Below are 22,639 nucleotides of genomic sequence, written 5' to 3' on the forward strand. Positions count from 1 at the left end.
AAGTCAATACGTGAAACAGCTACAACAGACAAAAGACAGAGAACTAGGCAATCTGCACAAAGTCGTGAAAACAAGGTTAAAGGGATGTCCTGGCTGCTGTGTTTACAATATTGTTATTATTAGAATATTAGATAAAGCCTCAGAGTGATCCAGTAACTGAAAGTAAAGATGATACAAAAATAAACCACTGTGAAATCGGAGTAAATAAAACAGAAAGAAAGCGAGTATTAGCGGAAAGGCTACAATTTGCGCTGCTTCTGGTTTCAATTTCATCTCATTATCCTGAAATGAGAACATTCTCAGAGCCTTATTTTGAGATACCGCTCACAGTTTTCTAGTGATTATAAATTTGCCAATCTTGCACATGCTTTATGGTTGCATATTTAAGCAAGGTTTAGTACAATTTCATTTTCATTTTGCTTTAAGTGGCCATTTAGAGTGTGGATTTCACTAAAGTGCTTACTGTGACTGAGGTTTAGTCACAATAAAAAACCCACAAAATTTCTACTCATGGTAGCAAGGAAGGTTTGATCTTTGGATGACATGTTCAGCTTTTTATTATGTATTGCTGCAGTATAAACCAGAATGGTATTGGTTTTTTAAATGTATTTACTTTTTCTTTCTGTTTCTGCTGTCTCCTCTGTGGCAATCAGGCAGGGTGACTCTCACCAGGGCCAGGCAGGCATGGAAGCACAGACAGGAAGTGACTAGATCACATGTGACAATACTGCACTGAAGGAGGCCTGCACGTCTACCACTGCGGACAGAGTGACATTACGGAGACATAGAAGGGGGTGGCAGTCGCTGCCCATGCAGAAGTGAACACAAAGGAAGAGGTTGTAATTGGTTCATATACAATTTCCATCACCGTGAAAGCAGGAAGAAATACTAAAGTGATCTGTAACTGTGAGTCTGTGTGAAAAAAAAGAAAATCAATTTGTCAAGAGACCACATCTCAACCGCAGGGAGCGAGAGACGTGTTAGAGTGAGATCAGGAGAGATTATAAGAGCAAGCTGAGAAGGGGGGCGTGGGTCCAAAGGTGCTTATCTGAAGCTGTGTGAGTTACATAAACACTGACCCCTGCCTGCCTGCCTGCCTGCCTGCCTGCTTGCTTTGCTGCTGGATGGAAATCAGGTTGCAGCATCCAGTCAGAGCATTTAAGGTCACAATCATGGCCAGGACACTATGTACAGCCAAGAGGTGACACAGCAGGCTGAGACACCAATAATATCTACAGTACACCAGAGTACACTGAAGGGCTAGGAAATATGTTTTTGGCTTGTTGCCTCATAGCGGTGTTCACAAGTGCTCTGCACTCTTTGCCTTTTGAAAACTAACCAAGATGAACAGATTTTCTGGAGATTAGGGGGGGAAAGGCGTAATTTTGTAATTGTTGTTAAAAGTTGTTTAGATTCATCCTGTTAGGGATACAATGTAATCCCATCCCAAGACGCTGTACCCTTAGTGTGGTTGAAGATATTGCTGTGCGATACTGCACATTTTGGCACCAATCTGATGCCAGATACAGGGCCAGTATCACCAATACCAATACTTTTGATATATAATGGCAGTTTATGTGAGGGAGAGCAGTGTGTCGTGATGAGATGAATGGTCGTTAATTTGCCAATTCTGAACACATTTTAATGACCACTAAATCACTGTGATTTTTACTGTACGTTATAATTAGCTAATACAAAAAAACACATCTTTTAGCTTTTTGTGGGGTTTGGAGATCTGGATTGCAAATATGCCTGTCTCTACACAAAAAGATTCACACATTTTTCACAGTGCATGTTTGAGGTATAGTTTTTTTTTATAACCAAAAAAGTGTCGTTCATGTGTGGCCCATTGGACGCTGCCTGCATTTGCTCTTTCCTGCAGCACCTGCAGTACCCACATTGCTCGAGCCGCACACCTTACATTTTACGAGCTTGGCTAACATCACAGAATATCAGATTAAATATGTGATGGCTTGCAAGGGCGAAATTTGGACACGCTTCAGTTAAAATGCCAAAGAGGGAGCGAGTGTATTCATACCAAGAGAGGCTGCACAGCCATCAAAGAGCTAGATCACAAATCTCAAGAGACACTGCAAAGCGCACCTGCGTACAGTAATGGGGGTTAGCTGAGGTGCCTGCCTGTAAATTTGAAGTTCAGAAGAAACAGTGTGCTTTACTGTCTTTTTCCTCTCCTGAATTTACTGCAAATGCGGGATCTTACTTCATTGTCTTTCGCCAGACCTTTCATTGACACTTTTTCCTGTGAAAAACTGAAATACTATCCCATTGTGATGTTGCCACAAAAGATAAGCCTTAATAAGACCAAGCCTTCCCTTTAAATCAATAACAAATATTCTCAAGAGTAATCCACCTTTTGCAAATCACACCCCTTTAAAATCAGACCAGACAAACCCCAGCTAGACGCTGCTATCTGCAGACGCTGCTATCTGCAGTTATGGCCCAAAGAGCTACATGAAAGCTAAAGACGCTGTTTGCAGATTTGAATTATGTATTTGCAATATGTATTGCAGTATTGCAATACCTGAACTCCTTTTTCTGTCCATAGTGTGTTTGCAAAGAGAGACTTAGGCGATCGGAGCAAATACTTTATGCTGTCAGTTTTGATTGGTCACAAACTAAGCAGTGACATTGCTCACTTAGCTTAGACACTGAATTAAAGCTTTGACATTTATTGTAACACAGGTATAATTCAGCTACAATTTAGTAGCTAAAAATAATGTTTTTCTCAGAATGCTTTTCATGCTCATCTTAACAAATGATTCACTTAATGCTTTTGAAACCTGTTACCTTCACTCATTCTTTTCCTCACTGTAATAGTGAAGGGCAGCAGCAGTTAGGAAGGAGCCATCATTTTACAGCTAAGAAGGACTTAAAAATGATCGGCAGCTCTTTTCTTTTCTCTTTGAAGCATGAACTTTCTGGCTTTGTCTGTCAGACATGTTCTTATAATGATAATGCCTTAAGCTCAGCCTCCAATTTCTTAAATAATAAAGGTTGAACATTTTAGTGCACTGCACGTGTTATACATGAAAGAGTTTTTTTTTTTTTAAAGCTTCAGAAGATTAGATGGTTGATTTGTAACTGATTTGTGTTGATAGAGCTGGGTTTTTTTTTTAAAGCTGTTGACTCATGAAACAGTATTAAGTCAATAGATGTGAAAACTGGGTGAAAAATAAGTCCACTGACCCACTTATCAATAGTTTATGTGCTAACTTGGTAACACTGATTCTACCCCAGTTCACACATGATTAAAATAAACTTTACTGATGCATACTATAGCAAAAAAAATGACTTAAAAATACTAAAACTATAAACATTGTAAAAGCGCATTCCATAAAAATGAAACAGTGTATAGTGTGTAGAACATACTGAAGGGCCACGCATACCATCTTGTCTTGCCTGGACAAGAACTGAGGCTATCACTAAAACAGGATTTAGCCTAAATCTGACAGGCTGAGATTAAAGGAAAAGAAAAGAGGCTCATAGTCAAAGGAGCTTGCAAAGAAAAGCGTCTGGACTTCTTTAAGTTACTTGAAGACGTTTCACCTCTCATCCGAGAAGCTTCTTCAGTTCTAAGGTCAAATGGTGGAGAGTCCCAGATATATACTATGATGACCTGGATGACTGAGAACCTTCACAGACAAAAGAGGCTCATCTACTCCTGTGCCTGCTCACATGTGATGTGCATATGGGATTTATTCATGCTTGCACTCAGCAGTTTTTCACCTTGAATGCTTCAAATGATCTTTGATCATGAAACTTTCAAAATGTCAATAAATGTGTGTGTAAATTTAAGTTGGGTAGAGATAAACATAGCACATCAATAATGACCCTGCATCTGATAATTGGGTGAAATTAAAACTATCAGGGCTGTTCTCAAAATAAAGATTGAAATGATATCTTATCTATTTCCTTCTGTGTGGCTGACCTACTTCTATAGGGGTTACCACAGTATAGGATGATCTGCAACAAACACTCCACTAAATTGATTTCAGTCACATTCCTGCATCCAAAGTTCAACACCACATTGATTTCCCTCTGATCCTTCTTAGGTCGAATGTGAGTGTAACCAAGGGGCCTGTTTGCTTAAACATACGTGCATTAAAACCAGTCTTTAATGGGGCCGAAGGTCAAGCGGGAGGCATCCGCTCACATGCTAGAGATTGTAACGAGTATGGCTGCTTTAAGCTGTTAGTATAGATAAGCTGTGGGGTATCAAGTGAATGTATCACCATAGCACCTCTCTGTTACACTATGTGTGGATGGAGCTGTATTGGATGGACTTGCAGAGCTTATACAGAGAAGCTCATCCACAGCATTCTGTAATTATCTAGGTCTGCACAACTGGGGCAAAACCAGTCGTGCTTATTCGGCTGTAGTGCATAAGCTCAGTGACTGTGGAAAAGTGGAAACTTATTTTTTAGGTTTGATTAAAATATAATCAATCTCATTTAGGGGGAAAATGTCATTACAATAGCTTAAACAGTGTAGGGACAGAACTTGTAGCCTGCCTGATTGCCTGCATTTTCAACAAAGCATCCGGGGGTGGTGATTTAATATGCGTGGAATTCCTTCCTGTACAGCCCAATAAAGAGCACGGTTTTAGTGAAATTATATAATAAAAATGCAAACGATACAAAAACATAGAGAAGTAGACGACGGTGTGGAGTGTGGTTAAAAACACATCCTCTGCTGCCTCCACGTGGCGTATTGTGTTACTACAACTCAGCAATAACCAACAACACCTAATGATAATAACATAACATAACAGATGTATATATGTACTTTATTCTCACCCTGCTTTCTGATTTATCATTCAGTTCATTTCAAGCATCCAAAGTAATTTACGTGTGCGGTAAGAATGAACCTGGAAGCAACGGTTAAGGTTAGCGGCGTTTCATATGAGAACTCACGGTAGTTGTTCTCAGTCGTTGTGTTGTAATGCTAGCTAGTTATACTACTGAGTACACGTAAACTACTACTCATATAAAAGCGCATAGAATCAACGCTGCCTTTTCAGTCTTTGGCATGTTTGAATTAGCTAAAGGAGCTCGCTTAAACTTACAACACGTCTTTGCAGCTAACTTCACTCATATCCTGTTAGCTGTCTTTTAAAAAAGCTATAAACATAAATTACAGTTTACTGTCATCGTTTCAGCTGTGTCGTTGTAATGTAGCTGAACGTAAATAAACAAATACACCTAAAATTTTAAGCAGAGAGTCTCTTCGCTTTCTTCAAAAGTCGACGACCCACACTGGCGATACCATCCGGTCCCATGGTGTAATGGTTAGCACTCTGGACTTTGAATCCAGCGATCCGAGTTCAAATCTCGGTGGGACCTCGTCCTTTTCTACTACAATAAAATACGGTTTTCTTTCAGAAAATCGACATGTACTTAGAAAACAGCGAATAACCTTAAAGCAGATATGTATGCCCATGTTTAAGATATTTTACAAAATAATGTATTATACACCTAAATACTTGGGGAAGATTGTCCTGTCGTATCAACCAAGTGATTTGTTATTTGATGATCTAATGGTAAATGGCCTGTATTTGTATAGCGCTTTTCTAGTCCCTAAGGACCCCAAAGCGCTTTACACATCCAGTCATCCACCCATTCACACACACATTCACACACTGGTGATGGCAAGCTACATTGTAGCCACAGCCACCCTGGGGCGCATTGACAGAGGCGATGGTCAATGGTCAATGGAATGGAAATCTAAATGAATAATTCTAAATGAATTATCAATTCATTAACAAATGCCTATAATGAAAAACGAATTTACAGAAAAAACTCTAAACATTAAACTCTCAATAAAACCTAAATCTATTTAAAATTGCAATTTGCTTTCCCTATTAGCTGCTGGATTAACTATTCAATTAACTTTAGTATTTCAGTGACTATTTTGGTCCTCAGAAATGATCAAACAATGAATTGGTGTATTAAAGGTGGAATATTAATGTGTACACAAATTTACTAATGCATATTTTACTGCACAATTCATTAATAAATCAGGAAACGTTTCATTTTGATGCGCATGACTCTGCTGGTCATCCAAGCAAACCGCTTATTTCCCAACATATAATCTCAATTAGCTGTTAAAGTTAATAGTACTTATTTTAATTACTTTATATAGTGTTGGTTTACACTAAATAAGATATATTAAATAAAATAAATAATAAACAAACCAAAAAAGAAATAAAGTAGCACACAGATTGCCATATTAAATATGCGCCAAATAATAAAGTAACTAGCAAAACTTAAAATAGTTTAATGGGAAAATAGTTGAGCATAAGTATGTAAAAGAAACACTTATGCAAATTACAAATATTCCCAAAATAACCCAAAGTATAGAATAGTAACAGACACAGCAGGATTATAGTCACACAAATTTATTTCCACACATAAATGGCAGTGTTAAAAATATAAATACAGTATTTGTCTGTGTAGGTTCTCAGTCATCCACGTCATGGCGATCTAAGCAGCTGTGAAAGAAACACGACTGGAGTTCTTTAGGGTTCTTGAAGACAGATGGCTTGAAAGAGGAGTGAAAGACGCTATCTATGTCCACTGTGAACGACCATCCTTGAGTCGCTTTTCTTTCCAAGCTCCTTAGAGTAATATGTTTGAAGTGAAAATTTGTTTTGGCACTTTATTGGAATGTTTCTCAAATTGCTTTGCAAATGCATCCATGACAGTTGTTTCTCTGCTGAGCAGGCACTTCCCAAGTGGGTGGGATTAAGTGAAATAGCGCTTTCACAGCACTTTCTCATGCTTAGTTAATTTCCTGTTACCTCACTATATTCACACTGGAGCCTTTGTTTTTCTATTATGATGTGTGTGTATGCATGCTGTAATAACAGCTAAATACATTTGCTAACAGCTCACCTTTAACAATAAGACTTGCTCAGTTTTCTAGTGGACTGTAGCCAGGATACATACAGTGCACTACTATTAAATTGTATTTCTGTAAAGTCACTGTAAATGCATAACTGTGCAAAGGGAGGGGGAAAGCATTGTGTAACAATAATAAGCACTCTTTGAAATAATAAAACAGCAACACTATGGAAAAACTATAACAAAAAAGGCACACCCATCTGTTACGCACAAACTCTTCTCCTGTCTACAGAAGTTAGACAAAAGCTCATCTTCATTTCATCTGAAACCTCAGGGTATTAAAGCTTTACATCAGATCAGTATAACCTGTTCCATTACAATAAAAGTAATATAATTATAAAAGAAACATTAATGGCAGACATTAAATAAGTGCATTATTTTTATACATTGTTCACAAGAAAGTATTGGGGAATTTGTGAAGAAACAAATCGTCTGATACCAACAATTGGTGGTTTAAAGTTCGACATTCCTTTTTTTCCCCTTTAAACACATGAAACATGAATAGATTTTCCTTATATTTTTGTTATGTGTAGCTATTTATTTACTTTTATATGCTCTGCCCAGCTGGTTGTGTTTGCTTCATTCCAAACAGGTGTGTTACCAACAGGGAAGTTGCAGAGTGCCCCCTGGTGGACAAAATATTCATCATCAACATTCATGACATAGTTGAAGGGTAGCTCTCCCATCTTGTTTTCTTTTACAAATTTGAATGATCAACTATATTTAATGTCTTCAGTACCAACAGATTGGCTGAGATTGGCTGATAGTATTGGTCTGCCGATAAATTGGTCAGGGTCTAGTGCACACACTATTTATGGAACTTCTCTGAGCCTTTCCTGTACTTAAACCTCAGCCTCAGAGTTTTGAGCCAACCTAGTTGAGTCGTTCTAGTTCTAATCTCATTGTAGAGAAACTGAAACCGGAGCTCAGCAAGAGACAATGAGAAAAGACGAGCAAAATAAATATTTTTTTGCATATGTAAATATAGTTTGGATAATATGTAAATAAAGTTTCGAAAAATAAAATACCACTCCTGCATTTTAGCTCTTTTGCTGACTGTCCAAAACCCCCAACATTCTGGCTGCTCAGTTACAGATTGAAGTTAAGGGATAAAACTCCAAACTATAACTAGCTACGACAAGTCTAGTTAAACCACAACACACACAATATTGTTTAGTCTTTACCTTACATTCTCTTGAACTGAACTAACTGAATTACATTGTGTAAGAAACAGCTAGCATAGCAGTTGCTAGCTTCACATTTTGCTAAATTTTAACTTGGTTCAGCTTTTCACCTCAGTGGGTTTGCTTGTGTCATTTACTTAGGTGATGAAGTACCATAACGCCACTTCAATTTACCAAAATTGGTATTTTTCGACAAAATGCTAAACAATAAGTAGGGTTTAAGTTTCAGATTATCCAGCTGCAGCTATTGGGCCAGCTAGCTTAAACTTTGGATATAATTTTTAGATTTACATGTCTAGTTAGCTGCCTTTCTGTATCATTTGGTTTTGAAACAAAAAATTAACATCTTATTCTTATTTTTTTTTCTACATTGTTACAGTAAAAACCAACTCAAACTAAATATTACAGCATTTTGCCTTTTTTTGCATTTTGTATAAGGCAGATTAGTTCTATAACAGTGTATTTTCCAAACTCTCTGGGCACAGCACTCCCCCTGGTAATAAATTCCAGCTCTATTATAGGATTCACTGTGGTGTGAAATTTAATATGTGAAACAACTTAAATGGCTTTCAAGACAACATGAGGTGTTTTTATCTTTCTTAAATAAAAGTTTGTAAAAAAAAAAAAAAAAAAAAAAAATCACATCTCTGGGCTACGACATTCACTTGGTCACTCTGATATACAGTTAAGCATTCGGTGGCTCTATGGGGCAACTAATGACACAAACACTCACCTGAAAATATGCATTAACTGTTTAGAAATGAGCAATGTTTTCATACACAGTTATCAGAGGCTTAAATAAGGCTTCAGATAAAATATCTGGATTGATTGCAGTTGCTGGAACTCTTAATATGAGGTCCCGCAAGGTGTCCATGAAAGTGAAAGAGGAAATCATTCCCAAAAAATAAACCTATCAGACAGATAGCAAAAGCTTTTCAAGTGGCCAAATCAACAATCTACTACATTTAGTAGAAAATGTAGTGCTGACCATTAACAGCACTAAAAGATCTGGAAGCCCACAAAAGGCAACTTAAAGAAGATGATTGCAAATTCTTTCCTTGTTTAGCAAGACCCTTTGAATTTAGCTAACCCAAGAACGCTCTCAGGGAGGTAGCTGTATAATTTTAAAGTCTACAATCAAGCTAGTCACCTCATCTCAGTCTAATAAAGCATGCTTTTCAGTTACTAAATACAAAACTAGAGGCAGGGAAATCCACAAACAAGCAGCAACTGGATGTGGCTGCGGTTAAGACCTGGCGGAGCATCTCAAAGGAAATGCACCATTGATGATATCCATAGTTTTTAGACTCCAAAAGGATTTTCATCCAAATCTTAAAAAAACTAAAATTTAAAGTAATTGGTTTATCCAATTACTTAAAGAAAATAGGGGACAATGTAATAAAATGGCTGAAATTCCTAAACAGCTAATGCAATACTTTTATTAATCACATCTTGATTGTTTGATTTGCTGTAGATCGTGTTTGGTGGTGTAGAGATGTGTCATTGTCCAAAAATCTATTTTCCTAACTGCATCTAAGATACAGCGTCAGGATTGTCATCTTTCTCTATTTTGATGAAAACTACAAAAAACAAACAACAACTGAAACTTGACTTGACTGCAGCAACATAACAAAACGTTACAATACGATTACTGGATATTACTGGATATGATGAACGACGATGATGAACGCTTGTTTTTTTCATCAGTTCCTAAAAGTCCAAAAACGTAAGCGTAGAAATGTGCCTGTGTGAGCTACACATTACATGCTTTTAAATCGCTCTCCAGACATTATGTACATACATACAAAACCTAACATTTATTGTGAAAACTCTCCGTCAGTCCCTGTTTTTTTCAGTGTGTGTGTTGTGTGTGTGTGCATATGGCACTAAAACCGTCACCTCTGTGTTTTATCCAATCAGATTTGAGTGGTCTCCAGCATGTTGCTTATCTCCCCATTGGTGCATGCATTGCTCTTCTTCCTGCTGGCGTTTTGCGGCACCACGGAGTTCGAGTCCTTTTTTTCCGAAGGTGCATTGGCAGGCGGCTCTATGTTCATGGTGATGCGGCTGGTTTCGGTGATGGAAGAGTTGGTGTGGTAGTTAAAGTGGTTGTTGGTGAGAGGTGTTTTGCCCCAGGCAGATTTACACTGAAACCACTTCCTCCGCACTGCTGTTTGAGCCTGCACATCAACAGTGAATAAATGTCATCTTATCTATGCTCTTTAGCCAATTCTAAGTCAACATTTTGGAAATTCGGACAGAATTTATATCGAATGAGTAAAAAAAAATCTGCATTATTTGTGTCATGACTGAAGTCTTAGTCAGTTTGGCACTTTGAAAATTTCTTAGACATACCTCAGCATTACAGAAACAGAAAATAGATGCCACCAGGAGTCCCTGAAAAGTAACAGCCACAGATTCAATAGCAGTAAAAAAACATTTCTCAGTGAGAGCACTATATACATGGTAAATTTGGAATGGGCTAATATTAATACACAGTGCTTATTTATGCAGTTTTAGGAGCAAAAAGTGCTCTTTGTCACTGCATGTTGCAAATTATCGAAAGCACTCTTTGGTTTGATCACAGAGTTTAATGTATCTCAAGTGTGCCATTGTTTTGAGTGTACCTGGAAGTGAGTGAAGATGTTAACAAAGAACTCATAGACAGCGTGGCTAATGCGTCCATCCGGTGCCCAAGGCATGAGGATATACTGGATTCCCAGCAGAGGGATGAGGATGAGCGTGGCTCTAACTGCTTTCATGTAGGCCGTGGACTCAGCACAGTGTGTCTCTTTCAGTTTGGTTATCAGAACCCGGACGATATTCAGGAGAAAGAAAAAGTTCACCTGGATAGATGGATGGAGGGGGATAGAGAAAAATATATGTGGTTAAAACAAATATGGAAGAGAAGAATGAGACATAATGTTTATTATGAGGCTTTAAAAAAAAATCTCTTATACGTAAAATACAACAAGTGGCCTGATGGTGGCACTGGAGTCCCAGTAATTAAGGAGACTGAAGTTTAATACATGACTACTTACTGTCTACATTGTGTGCCTTTTACAGTTTAATACAATCATTTTGGCACTCGTTTCAGAACCTGGATGTCATGTTGGGTACTACGTGCTAATGTGTAACATATTTTCAGGCCAAATCTGCTCTACAGTAATACTTTTTCTCCTGTAATTATTCCAGTGGAATTGACACTAAACCAGGCAGAGACACACTCCTAACTGATGAACAATAGTTGGCCGTGATTGGCTTCTTCTGCACCAGAAGACAACTTCAACAATGTGGAATCTGTAAGTATGCCAACCACTGCACATATGCTGAAAAGGTACCGAATTTCCCTAAAACAGCTCTACTATGTGCTTTTCGAGAGAAATGCAGACATAGAGAAGCAACAGACCATTAAGTATGTTCAGTTTATGGCTCTGGATGCAAGTAAAAACACTCTTAAGTTCATTTTTGTGGCTCAGGCAGGCTTCCAACAAGCCAAGACAAAGAGCGAGGTCAGAATTTCATTGGCCAGTGGAACACCATCACAGTATCTTGACAACGTGAGGCCAATATCACATGTCTGCTGCTATATTAGAAGATGGTGTGGTGGGATGCAGATCTTGTGTTGGCTCATACAATGCAGAGCTCCTTGTAGCATTCCTTATGAGCTAAATCTGGTCTCTGGGATTGCTGGGGAATTCTGTGATACTGTGTGGGACAATGTTAATTTGCATGATGCTTTCAGGTGGAGCCATGGTTTCAGGATCATCCACAGTTCACCACCATAGACTTGCCCATGCACTCTCCTTTCCTTTGTGCGACTGAGGATTTTTCCCCACATGGAAGTAGAAAATATGTGACAGGCATCTGCATCAACAAGTGATCATCCTCCAGACATGCAACATGACAGCAGACAAGTGTTGGGCCTAGACTCGCCAAAGGTTCTTTCCAATATGTTCCAATATGTATATTATTTTTAGTAAATTGCTTTCATTTAAAGGGAACCACGCTGTTATTTACAGTGTATTTTATCTATCTAGTCGACTATTTTTCTTCACTTATCTGGGTCCCAGTTGTGGGGGCAGCAGACTAATTGGAGACCAAGTTTTTTCCCAAGCCAAACGAGAGATGTAATCTCTCCAGCATGTCCTGGGTCTGCCCCAGAGGCCTCCTGTTGAGTGGAACATGCCTGGAGCAACTCATCTAGGAGGTGCATAGCAGAGGCTCTCCTCATCTTACAGTGGATTTCATTAGTAAATTTAACATTTCTTCATTGACTCCACTGCATCTGTTGTATTCTCTCTACTGGTTCTTTTACAGCAACGACATATGTGTACTGCATGTACTCTAATATTCAATGATTTTCTGAACAACTAAACAGTGAAACTGTACCAGTTTTCCTTAAAAACATATGACCGCAAATGCAGTGTTTTGAACGAGAATTTTGTTTTTAGCGTTTTGAAAAATGACATCCAGGTTCTGAAACTAGTGCCAAAGCTATGATTTGAAAATTGTAGCATTTTATCATTTTACTGTAATTATGCTGGCAATAGTTATCATGGCACTTAAAGGCTGACACAGCGTATTTGATCTCTCTGTTAATAAATGAATGTGTATCTGGTATATTGTCTATGTCATGTATCAGTGTGTGCAGCAGTGTAATGAGCTGTGACTCAATATTTAAAATTTGGGTAAAAGATATTTAAAACGCACTGTTATCAACTCACAATGAGTGCAACATGAATGGGGGCGTGTATGATGTAGAGCAGCTGAGTGTGTATGCTAATCCAGCACCTGAAACAAACACAAAGAGGAAATCATTGTTCATCGTTTGTGCCACACTCAATGAACACTGCAATTTGATGAGATAATTCTATATTTTGTAATTCCTCTCAACAAAAGACTGTACTATGAGGCTAGAGTAAAGACCTGCAAAAGCACTTTATTCTTTGAGTCCATACCGGAGGCCGAACAAAGGATCACAGTGTTTTTTTTAACATTCTTATATAGTCTCTTATGTTTTATTGTATAAAAATATTTTACTGAAAAAGCAGTTAAATTGACAGATATTCTAAAAAAAAACCTCCCCAAATTTTAAAAACTTCTGAACAAAGTTCAGATGGGAGAAATTTTGTAATTGAAGCTCTGATTCAACCCAAATTAGATGTGACAGATGTGGGCAGAGGGTTCTTCTACGTATCTGAAAAAAAAGAATATAAATATCATGATGGACTGATTGAATAGAGCGCTACATATATAAAAATATAAAGATCAGTAAACACCAAACATTTTTGGGGGGAGAAGGTCTGACTGTGATGAATCCAGCAATATAAACCATGTGACTGTATCAGGTGAACTTAATATTCTACATTAAAAAAGCACGTAGCAAGTAAAATAAAGGTGTGGAAGGGGTGGAGCTATCAAATTATCCAAAAACTATAACTGACAAATTAAAAATGTAATACCACAATATATTTTACTCAACTAATGTCAAAGGTGTTCATCTGCTTATAATAATGATGATGGCAAAACATCTTTTACGAAGCTGCTGTAGACATAGTCACTATATAAACTATCCCTATAAGCCACAATCTTTATCAGTGTTTTCGCAGACTGTAAAGATTGTGGCTTATGGGAATGGGTCACATTGCAGCTTGTACATGTGGATTACAGTGAATCAAATTACTCTCAGCGAGTCAGGCTTTGTCAGTCATTAGCTTATATCCATTATATACTGACCTTAGTTTGTTGAACATTTTTCAGTCAAATATTCCTATACAAGAATCCACTTCATATTTTAGAGACTATAGAAAAGATGAAAAACTCTCTTGTGCTTTGCTCTACTTCCAGTACGGATATCTCTACACGTCTTACTACATTTCTCATCTTAGTCTGAGCTTCTGATTTACAGAGATGACAATGGCAAAACAGTAAATGTGCTACATCTTACGGGTCGTTATGGAAAAGCCCACGAGCCACAGCGTATGTGACAGCAGGAACGATGGGAAAACCTTTGGACAGAGAGAGAGAAAATCAGAAATGAATACTAGTCTGACACCCAGGATCTCTGCAGAGGCTGCTGCAGCTGCAGCAGTACATCTTAGTGTATTAGTGAATGAGGATGTATATGTATGTATAATACATGTTCACGTGTTTGGATACAGTGCCGTGAAAAAGTATTTACCCTCTTCCTGATTTCTTAGTTTTGTTTTGTTGTTTTTTATATATATATATATTTGTCATGCATGTCATGTTTCAGATCATCAAGCAAATTTTAATAGTGGACAAAGATAACCAGAGTAAATAATTAAGAGGAAATAATAATAATAATCCCCTTAACAATAATATTAAGGGGGAAAAAAGCTATCCCAACCTACCTGGCCCTTTGTGGCCAGAGCCAGGTCTGCAAATTTGCTGCTAACATGATGCAAATTCCTACATAACTAGACTAAGCAACTCCAAGAAGAATTGGAAAAGGCACAAATGTGTTTGATCCTCCTGACTCACCCCACCCCAGGATGTAGTACCAGAAGAGCTGCTGTTCCCCAACAAAGACGGCCACTATGATGAGTGTGTGGAGGTAGATGCCTTCACACAGCATCCAGAAGTAGGTGGAAGTAGAGGTATACTGAGTCAGTACAGCCAGGATCTTACAGTTCACCTGATGGAGGGGATATCGTAAGTCCTTATATACTGAATATGTTATAAGCAGATTTTTTATAAATATGTAATTAAACACAAACAGAGGACCACAGGTGAAAACTGAGAAAGGCACTAGACTATGGATTATAAGGCCTTTTTGAAAACAGAGAAAAGTCATGAGTGTAATGAGATAAAGACTAGTTGGTAGCTCACAGAGTTGCTGGTGTCTGTGCCCTGGTTATTGACTATGCTGAATGTGAGCCATATCATAGTAACAATTGAGTTTAAGATGAAGGAAAGAAACATGTTCTTATGAAGGGAGATTCTCTGGCAGCTAAGGCTCCTGAAAGAGAGCAGAGAGAGCAAAGGATCAGCATTAGTGGACTGCCGTATTAGTTACGGGTGCTTCAGAGTGAACTAATACTTTTCTCAGGTGATTATTATTCCCATTCAAGCAATCGCCATTATTTTCTATGATAATTTAATCATATGATTATGAAGAGGGAAAAAACAAGAAGCAGTCAATTAACCCAGACAGAAGAAACCTCCCATGACTCACTTGAAGTAGGAGAAGATGGTCAGACTGATGACTAAGGACACAATGGAAAGACTATGACCGACCATGGCCATGTAGTAGAAACTGATGGCAAGCTGCAGGGAAAAATTGCTCAGCTATGATGAACGTAAATAGATTTATCGCTGATTAAGAATGATTTTCTTTTAAAATTAAGATGTTAGCCAGCACAGAATGCAATCTTTGCATCTTCTCTTCACAGTATGTGAAAGCAGCACACAGCAATGCAAATAAAACAACTGTAAACTCTCTTCTGAGAGAGAAAGTATTTGCTGGATGGCCATCAATTAAGATGCACTAAACAGTAATCATTGCTGGAGAAATGGCATGGGAATTTTAAATTGATTAAAGACAATATACAAAAGGTCTGACAGGCTTTAGAGATTTGTTTCTGACAGGAATATTCTTCAAACAACTGGCTTGTTCAGTCTAGACATGAGGTCGATTAGACTAAAAGCAGATTTGAGCAAGGTGAAAATTTCTATCAGAACTCTACTTAGACAGATTTTTGAGGGTTAGATGAGTTTGCAAAGTTTTATGGCTTTCTAATAGTTAAATTGGCATCTCCAAATCAGATCAAATGAGATAAGATAAAATTGCAAGTTTAAAGTTGAAAGTGCGAATAAATTCTAACTCCAGTCAGAAAATTTCACAAAAAACATTCATTTATTCAGAAAAATAGCTCCCGAAACAGTGGCACACAGAACCACGCTGAGTCCAGATTACAGTAAAGGCCAATGCTCCAATTTGGTCAATTCAGCCAAAACCAAACCAAATTAAACAAATGCAGTAAATGGTGAAAATAGCTCCATTTTACCTTGAGTTTGTGCTTAGTGTGTGCAGAACACATGGTGTAGTTAGACCAGATTCTCTTGCTCTCTGGGTGATGGAACCACTGGCCATCAGGATTACAGACTTTGGTAACCCTCTCTGTTGAATGAACAGATTTTACATGTTGTCATAGTTGGCAATGATAGGCCCATTATACATGAAATACAGCACGTGGACGATTTGTAGTACATGCAGTTAGGTCTGTTCTTTGCTGCACAAAGGGACAATTTTTGCAGTTTTGCCCCTGTAAACCACCACAGTGGATTTTAAATAAAACAATCAAATTGTCCTTGAAGTGAAGGCTTTTAGCTTTAATTAAAAGGGTTTAACAAAATTATCACAGTTTAACAATTGCAACAACTTTTAAACACAGTCCCCCATTTTTGAAGTCTCTAAATTAGTTAGACAAACTAACTTAATTTTTAAATATCAGGACTGTTTTTAATACTTACATGAAGTCAATGACTGCCTTAAGACTTTAACCCATGGACATCTTTAAATGCTGTTTTTTCACCCTCGAAATGATCTGCCATGCGTTTACTGTAGCTTATGTAAGTTACTGTTTGTTTGTGGAACTTTCTGCATTTAACTAGCGAAAGGGTTGTTTTTGCAATATGCTTTGGGTCATTTTCGTCTTACCCAACAGTTTTGCAGCATTTGGCTGAATCTGAGCAGAGAGTATAGCCCTGTTCCCCTCAGTATTCATCCTGCTATTTCAACTAAAAGTCAAAACACCATTCATCACTAGTGATCTAGTTCCACTAGCAGCCGTACGGGCACATGCCATAACAAAGTCTCCACTATGTTGGACAGATGATTCCGCTTTCTCTTCCTTTTCTAGTAAATTACCCTTAGTTTCATCAGATTTTTCTGGAAAGTCAAATCTGGTTTTCAGGTTCATTAGTGTAACCAGTGGTTTGCACCTTGTTGTAAACCATCTGTACTTCATTCATGAAGGTGTCTCTTGATTGCAGACTTTTGACAATGACATGCCTACCCCCTTGAAAGTGTTCTTGACTTGGCTAAATGTTTCAGAGTTGGTTTTCTGAACCAGCGACAGAATTCTGTCATCATCCTCTCTAGTTGTCTTCTGATCAGTGCAAAAAATTGTTTTAACACTGCACAAGATTGTTGATTTGGCTACTCCTTTAGTTTTTTCGATAACACTAATAGATTTATTTTGGTTTTGATCCTAATGATGGGCTTCTTCACTTGCACTGATAACTTTTTGAGCCTTACATTGACTAAAATGACTAAAAAAGCTATAAAACACAAATTCATTACTTTGAATGAAATTCAGACATTACGTGTCCTTTATTTCTCACGAAATAGCAAGGGAATGGACACCTGTCCAAGAAACTTCTTGTCAGTCCAATGAAAATGAAAATTGGTGACTATGTATCGACTATGTATAGAAATGCCTCTAATTCCTAAACAAATAATACAACATTTTTGTTAAACCCGTTTGATTGTGATTTAGAGATCAATCACATCTTCATTACTTGATTTAAAATTAACTATGTTGGTGTAAATTCAAAACTATAACTATCTTTGTTCAATCTATTATTGACTTAACTGTATCAGTACAAAAAAAAACGAAGAATACAAAGAGACACATATTTAACATGTGTGTCCATTACGGCCTTACCAGTAGGGTCAAAGTCCATAAAATATGCTGGGCACATCTGCATGACAGTTCCTGGAGCTGAATCATCCCAACATAGCCAGCCATCCCATGTACGGTTACAGTAAGGACCTAAAGAGGGCAGAGGAGAAATGTCATTGAGATTTGCATGTCTGTGCAGTGGTAATTTAGGGAAAGATAACCATAAAACACACACACACACACACACACACACACACACACACACACACACACACACACACACACACACACACACACACACACAGAGAGAGAGAGAGAGAGAGAGAGAGAGAGCAGCTGGATAGTGTAGTGGTAACACTATAAGCCTTTTGGAAGTTCTAACCAAGTGGTGGCTAAGATGAATAGGCACATAGACAGGGGTGCACATAAGTGGTCCGCAGGTGCGCATTCGCTGTCAAAATAAAATTGAGCTATGTGCACCCCTGCACATAGCTCAATACAGCGGCACACAGAAAGGAATTGGCAGTAATACCAGAGGGGTAAAACACCAGGCACTTGTAGACAGGGCAGTTCCTCAAGACTGCACTGCCTGGATTGACTACAAGAAAGCGTATTACTCAATGCCCCACACATGGATCCTAGAATACCTAACACTATACAAGATCAACAGGACCTTAAGAGACTTTAAAGTTTGTAATATTTGCAGATGACACAAATATATTTTGTTCAGGTGTGGAATTGCCACAGGTTTTGGAGATGATCACGCAGGAATTAACGATATTAAAGAAGTGGTTTGATATAAATGAATTATCATTGAATCTAGATAAAACCAAATTTATGTTGTTTGGAAACCAAAATAAAAATATCAAAGTAGAAATATGTGTTGACAATGTATATTTAGAAAGAGTAAATGAAATAAAATTTCTTGGTGTGATCATTGACCACAAGGTCTGTTGGAAACCACATATTACTTATGTTCGAGGGAAATTGGCACGGGGCATTGCCGTCCTGGGGAAAGCAAATAATATATAAAGTAAGAAATAAAATACTTCCAAAAGAAATCTGTAAATTGTTTATAGAAAGAGAAGGTGGGTGTAACTTAAGAGGGAAATGGAATTTAAAAACTACAAAGCGCTAGAACAACTTTAAAAAGTATGTCAATCTCTATAGCAGGAGTTAAATTATGGAACAGTCTAACAGAAGAAATGAAAGAAAGTAACAACATAAACTAGTTTAAAATGAAATATAAAAAACAAATTTTTAACAAATATAAGAATGAAGAAAACAGGGTTAACCCAGTGCGGAAATGTTGTTCGTAATAGTGTTTTAGTTTGTTTGTCTCATCATTGTCTCACTCAGTCCTTATTTACTATACTGTGGTGGGGCTTGTTTATTTGTTTTGTTTTGTTTTGTTTTGTTTTGTTTTGTTTTGTTTTGTTTTGTTTTGTTTTGTTTTGTTTTGTTTTGTTTTGTTTTGTTTTGTTTTGTCTTTGCTTTACTTTTACTTCATATGTTGTTTGTTTAATTTAAGGCTAAAAGAAAATTAAATCAATGAGAGGCAAAATTTGAGGGGGTAGGGAATAATAAGTGTAGACTTCTGCCTACTCCTTTTCAAACAAAAGAATGGAATGATATTTTGTAATGAATGTGAAGGCACATGTTTGAAATAAAAATGAACTGAACTGAACTGAACTTCATTACGAACTCAATGGGGACATGGCAAACAACTCTAGAAGCCAACTTCAAGCCAACTGCATTGCTGTTCTGCAGCCTTAAACCCCTTGCTGAGCAATGGCTATGGATACCGACTATAGAATGGAGCAATTGACGGCCACCTCCTCTACATGGATCACATCAAGCTATATGCCAAGAGTGAATGAGACATCGATTCACCAATCCGCACCACTAGGATCTACAGCAGTGACATCGGAATGTCATTCGGATTGGAGAAAGTTGAATAGTAACAAAGAGAGCGAAGGTAGTCAGAAAAGAGGGGATCAAACTACCAGAAATGAATTCCTCAGGCAGCAGAAACCCAAGAAAGAAGAAGAGCAAGGAGAAAAATCATCATGGTAGGACAGGCCCCTTCATGGTATGTATGAAGGCAGATTGAGGAAATTGTATCAGTGGCTGGACAAAGTTGGACTGAACGACAATACAGAGGCCCTAATCATGGCACCACAAGAAATAGGTCTTAGTACGAGCTCAATAGAAGCAGGGTTCTACCACACCAAGCAAGATCCCAGGTGAAGGCTGTGCAAAGATTCCCTGGGATACATGGAACAACATAAACAAGTGGCTAGCATATATACAGAAACATCCGTGCTGACTATGGCCTGGAAGTCCCACGGTCAAAATGGGACATGGTTCCTAGGGTGGTTGAGAATGACCAAGCTAAGTTCCTGTGGGACTTCCAGATACAGACAGACAAACTGGTGATAGCTAACCAGCCAGACATGGTAGTGGTAGACAAGCAGAGGAAGATGGCTGTAGTGATAGATGTAGCTATACTGAGTAATAGCAACATCAGGACGAAGGAACACAAGAAGCTTGAGAAGTAGGGCTGAGAGAAGAGCTCAAGAAGATGTTAAGGCTGAAGGCAATAGCTGTTCCATTGGTAATCAGAGCACTGAGTGCAGTGACCTTGAAGCTTGGCGAGTGCCACCAGTAGATCCCAGACATCCAAGATTTCTGTCCAGAAGAGCGCAGTCCAAGGAACAGCAAAGATACAGCTAAAACTGGATCCAAGATGGCGCCGCGTATGGATGCTTCAGTGCGTTACTTCTGTTTTGTTTTTGTGCATAACTTCTGTGTCTGGGCACTCCTCTGGATATTCTTACACCAGAGAAGAGCTTCTTAACTACAGGACTACAACACCTGTGGATTACTTCCAATATTTGTCGCATCTGCGGCAGATTTACTGCAGACTCTGATCAGGAAAGTGAGACGCCGAAAGAGAGGTAAGCAAGCCGGCGCACTCGTGCGTCTGAGGAGACGCGGACTGCAAACTGCTCTTCCTGGGATCTTCCTTTCCAATGTGCGCTCACTCAGGAATAAGATAGATGAGCTGGCCCTGATGAGAAGCATGAACAGAGACTTTGCCTCCTCCTGTGTCTTATGTTTTACGGAATCGTGGCTCTGTGAGGACATCCCGGACAGCGCGCTCAAGCTGGAGGGCTTTCATCTGCTGCGCGCGGACCGGCAGGCCTCTCTCTCTGGTAAGACCAAAGGTGGAGGTGTCTGCTTCTACATTAATAGTGGCTGGTGCACAGATGTAACAGTGATTGCTCAGCACTGCTCTTCCTCTCTGGAATACCTTTTTATTCACTGCAAACCGTTTTATTCTCCGCGGGAGTTTGCTTCATTCATCCTGGCCGCTGTTTACATCCCGCCAGATGCGGATGCGCAGGCAGCTCAGTGCGCACTCGCGGAGCAGATACTGCACATGGAGCGGACATTCCCGGACTCTCTCATCATTGCTCTTGGGGACTTTAACAAAGCCAATCTGAGCCATGAGCTTCCCAAATACAAGCAGTATATTAAATGCCGGACCAGAGAGGAGAGGACATTAGACCACTGTTACAGCACGATCAGCGGGGCCTATCGTGCGGTGCCCCGCGCTTCACTCGGACTTTCTGACCACGTCATGATCCACCTAATCCCCGCGCACAGACAGAGGCTGAAGCTCTCCAAACCTGTCGTGAGGACCAAAAAACTGTGGAGCAACGAGGCTGTGGAGGAGCTTCGCACGTGTTTGGAGTCTACAGACTGGGACACAATGAAGGCTGCTTCTAACAGCTTGGACGAGTTTACGGACACTGTCACCTCCTATATCCACTTCTGTGAGGACAGCATTGTGCCATCACACACCAGGGTGAGTTATAACAATGACAAACCCTGGTTTACTCCTAAACTCAAAAAGCTGTGGCTGGAAAAGAGAAAGGCGTTCAGAAGCGGAGACAGGGACTGCTACAGAGAGGCCAAGTACAGGTTCACTAAAGAAGTGGACATTGCTAAACACCAGCACTCTGAGAAGATGCAGCAGCAGATCTCAGAGAATGACTCGGCCTCTGTGTGGAAAGGTTTTAGGAATATCACCAACTACAAGCCTAAAACCCCCCACTCCACTGATGACTTGCTCTTGGCCAACACCATTAACGACTTTTACTGCCGTTTTGACGAGCCATCAGGCAGCCTTCACACCTCCAACGGACCCAACAATAGAGACACTTTGGACACTCATTCCCCCACCTCTCCCCCCTCCATAGAGCCATCACCACCTTCAAACACTTCACCTACAACACCCCCCTCCTCACCCCACACAAAAGAGGATTTCACACCACCTCCTCCCACCACAACTCTTCATATTCATGAAGCAGGTGTGAGGAAGCAGTTTAAGAGTCTGAATGCTCGAAAAGCTCCCGGCCCAGACGGTGTGTCTCCTGCCACCCTCAGACACTGTGCAAACGAGCTGGCCCCAGTGTTTTCTGGCATTTTCAACTCCTCACTGCAGGCATGTCATGTGCCTGCCTGCTTCAAGTCCTCTACCATAATCCCTGTCCCCAAGAAACCTAGGATCACTGGACTAAATGACTACAGACCTGTGGCTCTGACATCTGTGGTCATGAAGTCATTTGAGCGCCTGGTTCTCTCCTATCTCAAGACCCTCACGGCCCCCCTCCTGGACCCCCTGCAGTTTGCATACAGAGCCAACAGGTCTGTAGATGACGCCATCAACATGGCCCTACACTTCATCCTGCAGCATCTGGACTCCCCAGGAACCTACGCCAGGATCCTGTTTGTGGACTTCAGCTCTGCCTTCAACACCATCCTTCCAGACCATCTCCAAGGCAAGCTTTCCCAGATGAATGTGCCTGAT

At 39.3% G+C, this 22,639-nt stretch overlaps 1 protein-coding gene and 1 non-coding gene across 3 annotated transcripts in view; one reads left to right on the plus strand and one right to left on the minus strand.

The window, feature by feature from the left end:
- Positions 1–5,291: 5,291 nt before the first annotated feature.
- On the plus strand, positions 5,292–5,363 carry trnaq-uug (transfer RNA glutamine (anticodon UUG)). The gene has a single exon. It is a non-coding gene; the product is annotated as a tRNA-Gln (tRNA).
- Positions 5,364–6,402: 1,039 nt separating this feature from the next.
- Positions 6,403–22,639, minus strand: part of calcrl2 (calcitonin receptor-like 2) — a 40,041-nt gene continuing 23,804 nt past the window's right edge. For both annotated transcript variants that reach the window (XM_084917441.1, XM_084917440.1), the window contains exons 4-13: positions 17,803–17,910; positions 16,141–16,253; positions 15,309–15,400; positions 14,963–15,092; positions 14,615–14,768; positions 14,058–14,118; positions 12,835–12,901; positions 10,735–10,953; positions 10,463–10,504; positions 6,403–10,287 (exon numbers count right to left, since the gene is read on the minus strand). In XM_084917441.1, coding sequence (XP_084773567.1) covers positions 10,024–10,287; positions 10,463–10,504; positions 10,735–10,953; positions 12,835–12,901; positions 14,058–14,118; positions 14,615–14,768; positions 14,963–15,092; positions 15,309–15,400; positions 16,141–16,253; positions 17,803–17,910 — 1,250 coding nt within the window. In that variant the 3' untranslated portion in view covers positions 6,403–10,023. The remainder of the gene's footprint in view (positions 10,288–10,462; positions 10,505–10,734; positions 10,954–12,834; positions 12,902–14,057; positions 14,119–14,614; positions 14,769–14,962; positions 15,093–15,308; positions 15,401–16,140; positions 16,254–17,802; positions 17,911–22,639) is intronic.

The sequence above is a fragment of the Perissodus microlepis genome, chromosome 20, assembly GCF_051167445.1.
Source record: "Perissodus microlepis isolate ML-2025 ecotype Zambia chromosome 20, ASM5116744v1, whole genome shotgun sequence".
Taxonomy (NCBI): Eukaryota; Metazoa; Chordata; class Actinopteri; order Cichliformes; family Cichlidae; genus Perissodus; species Perissodus microlepis.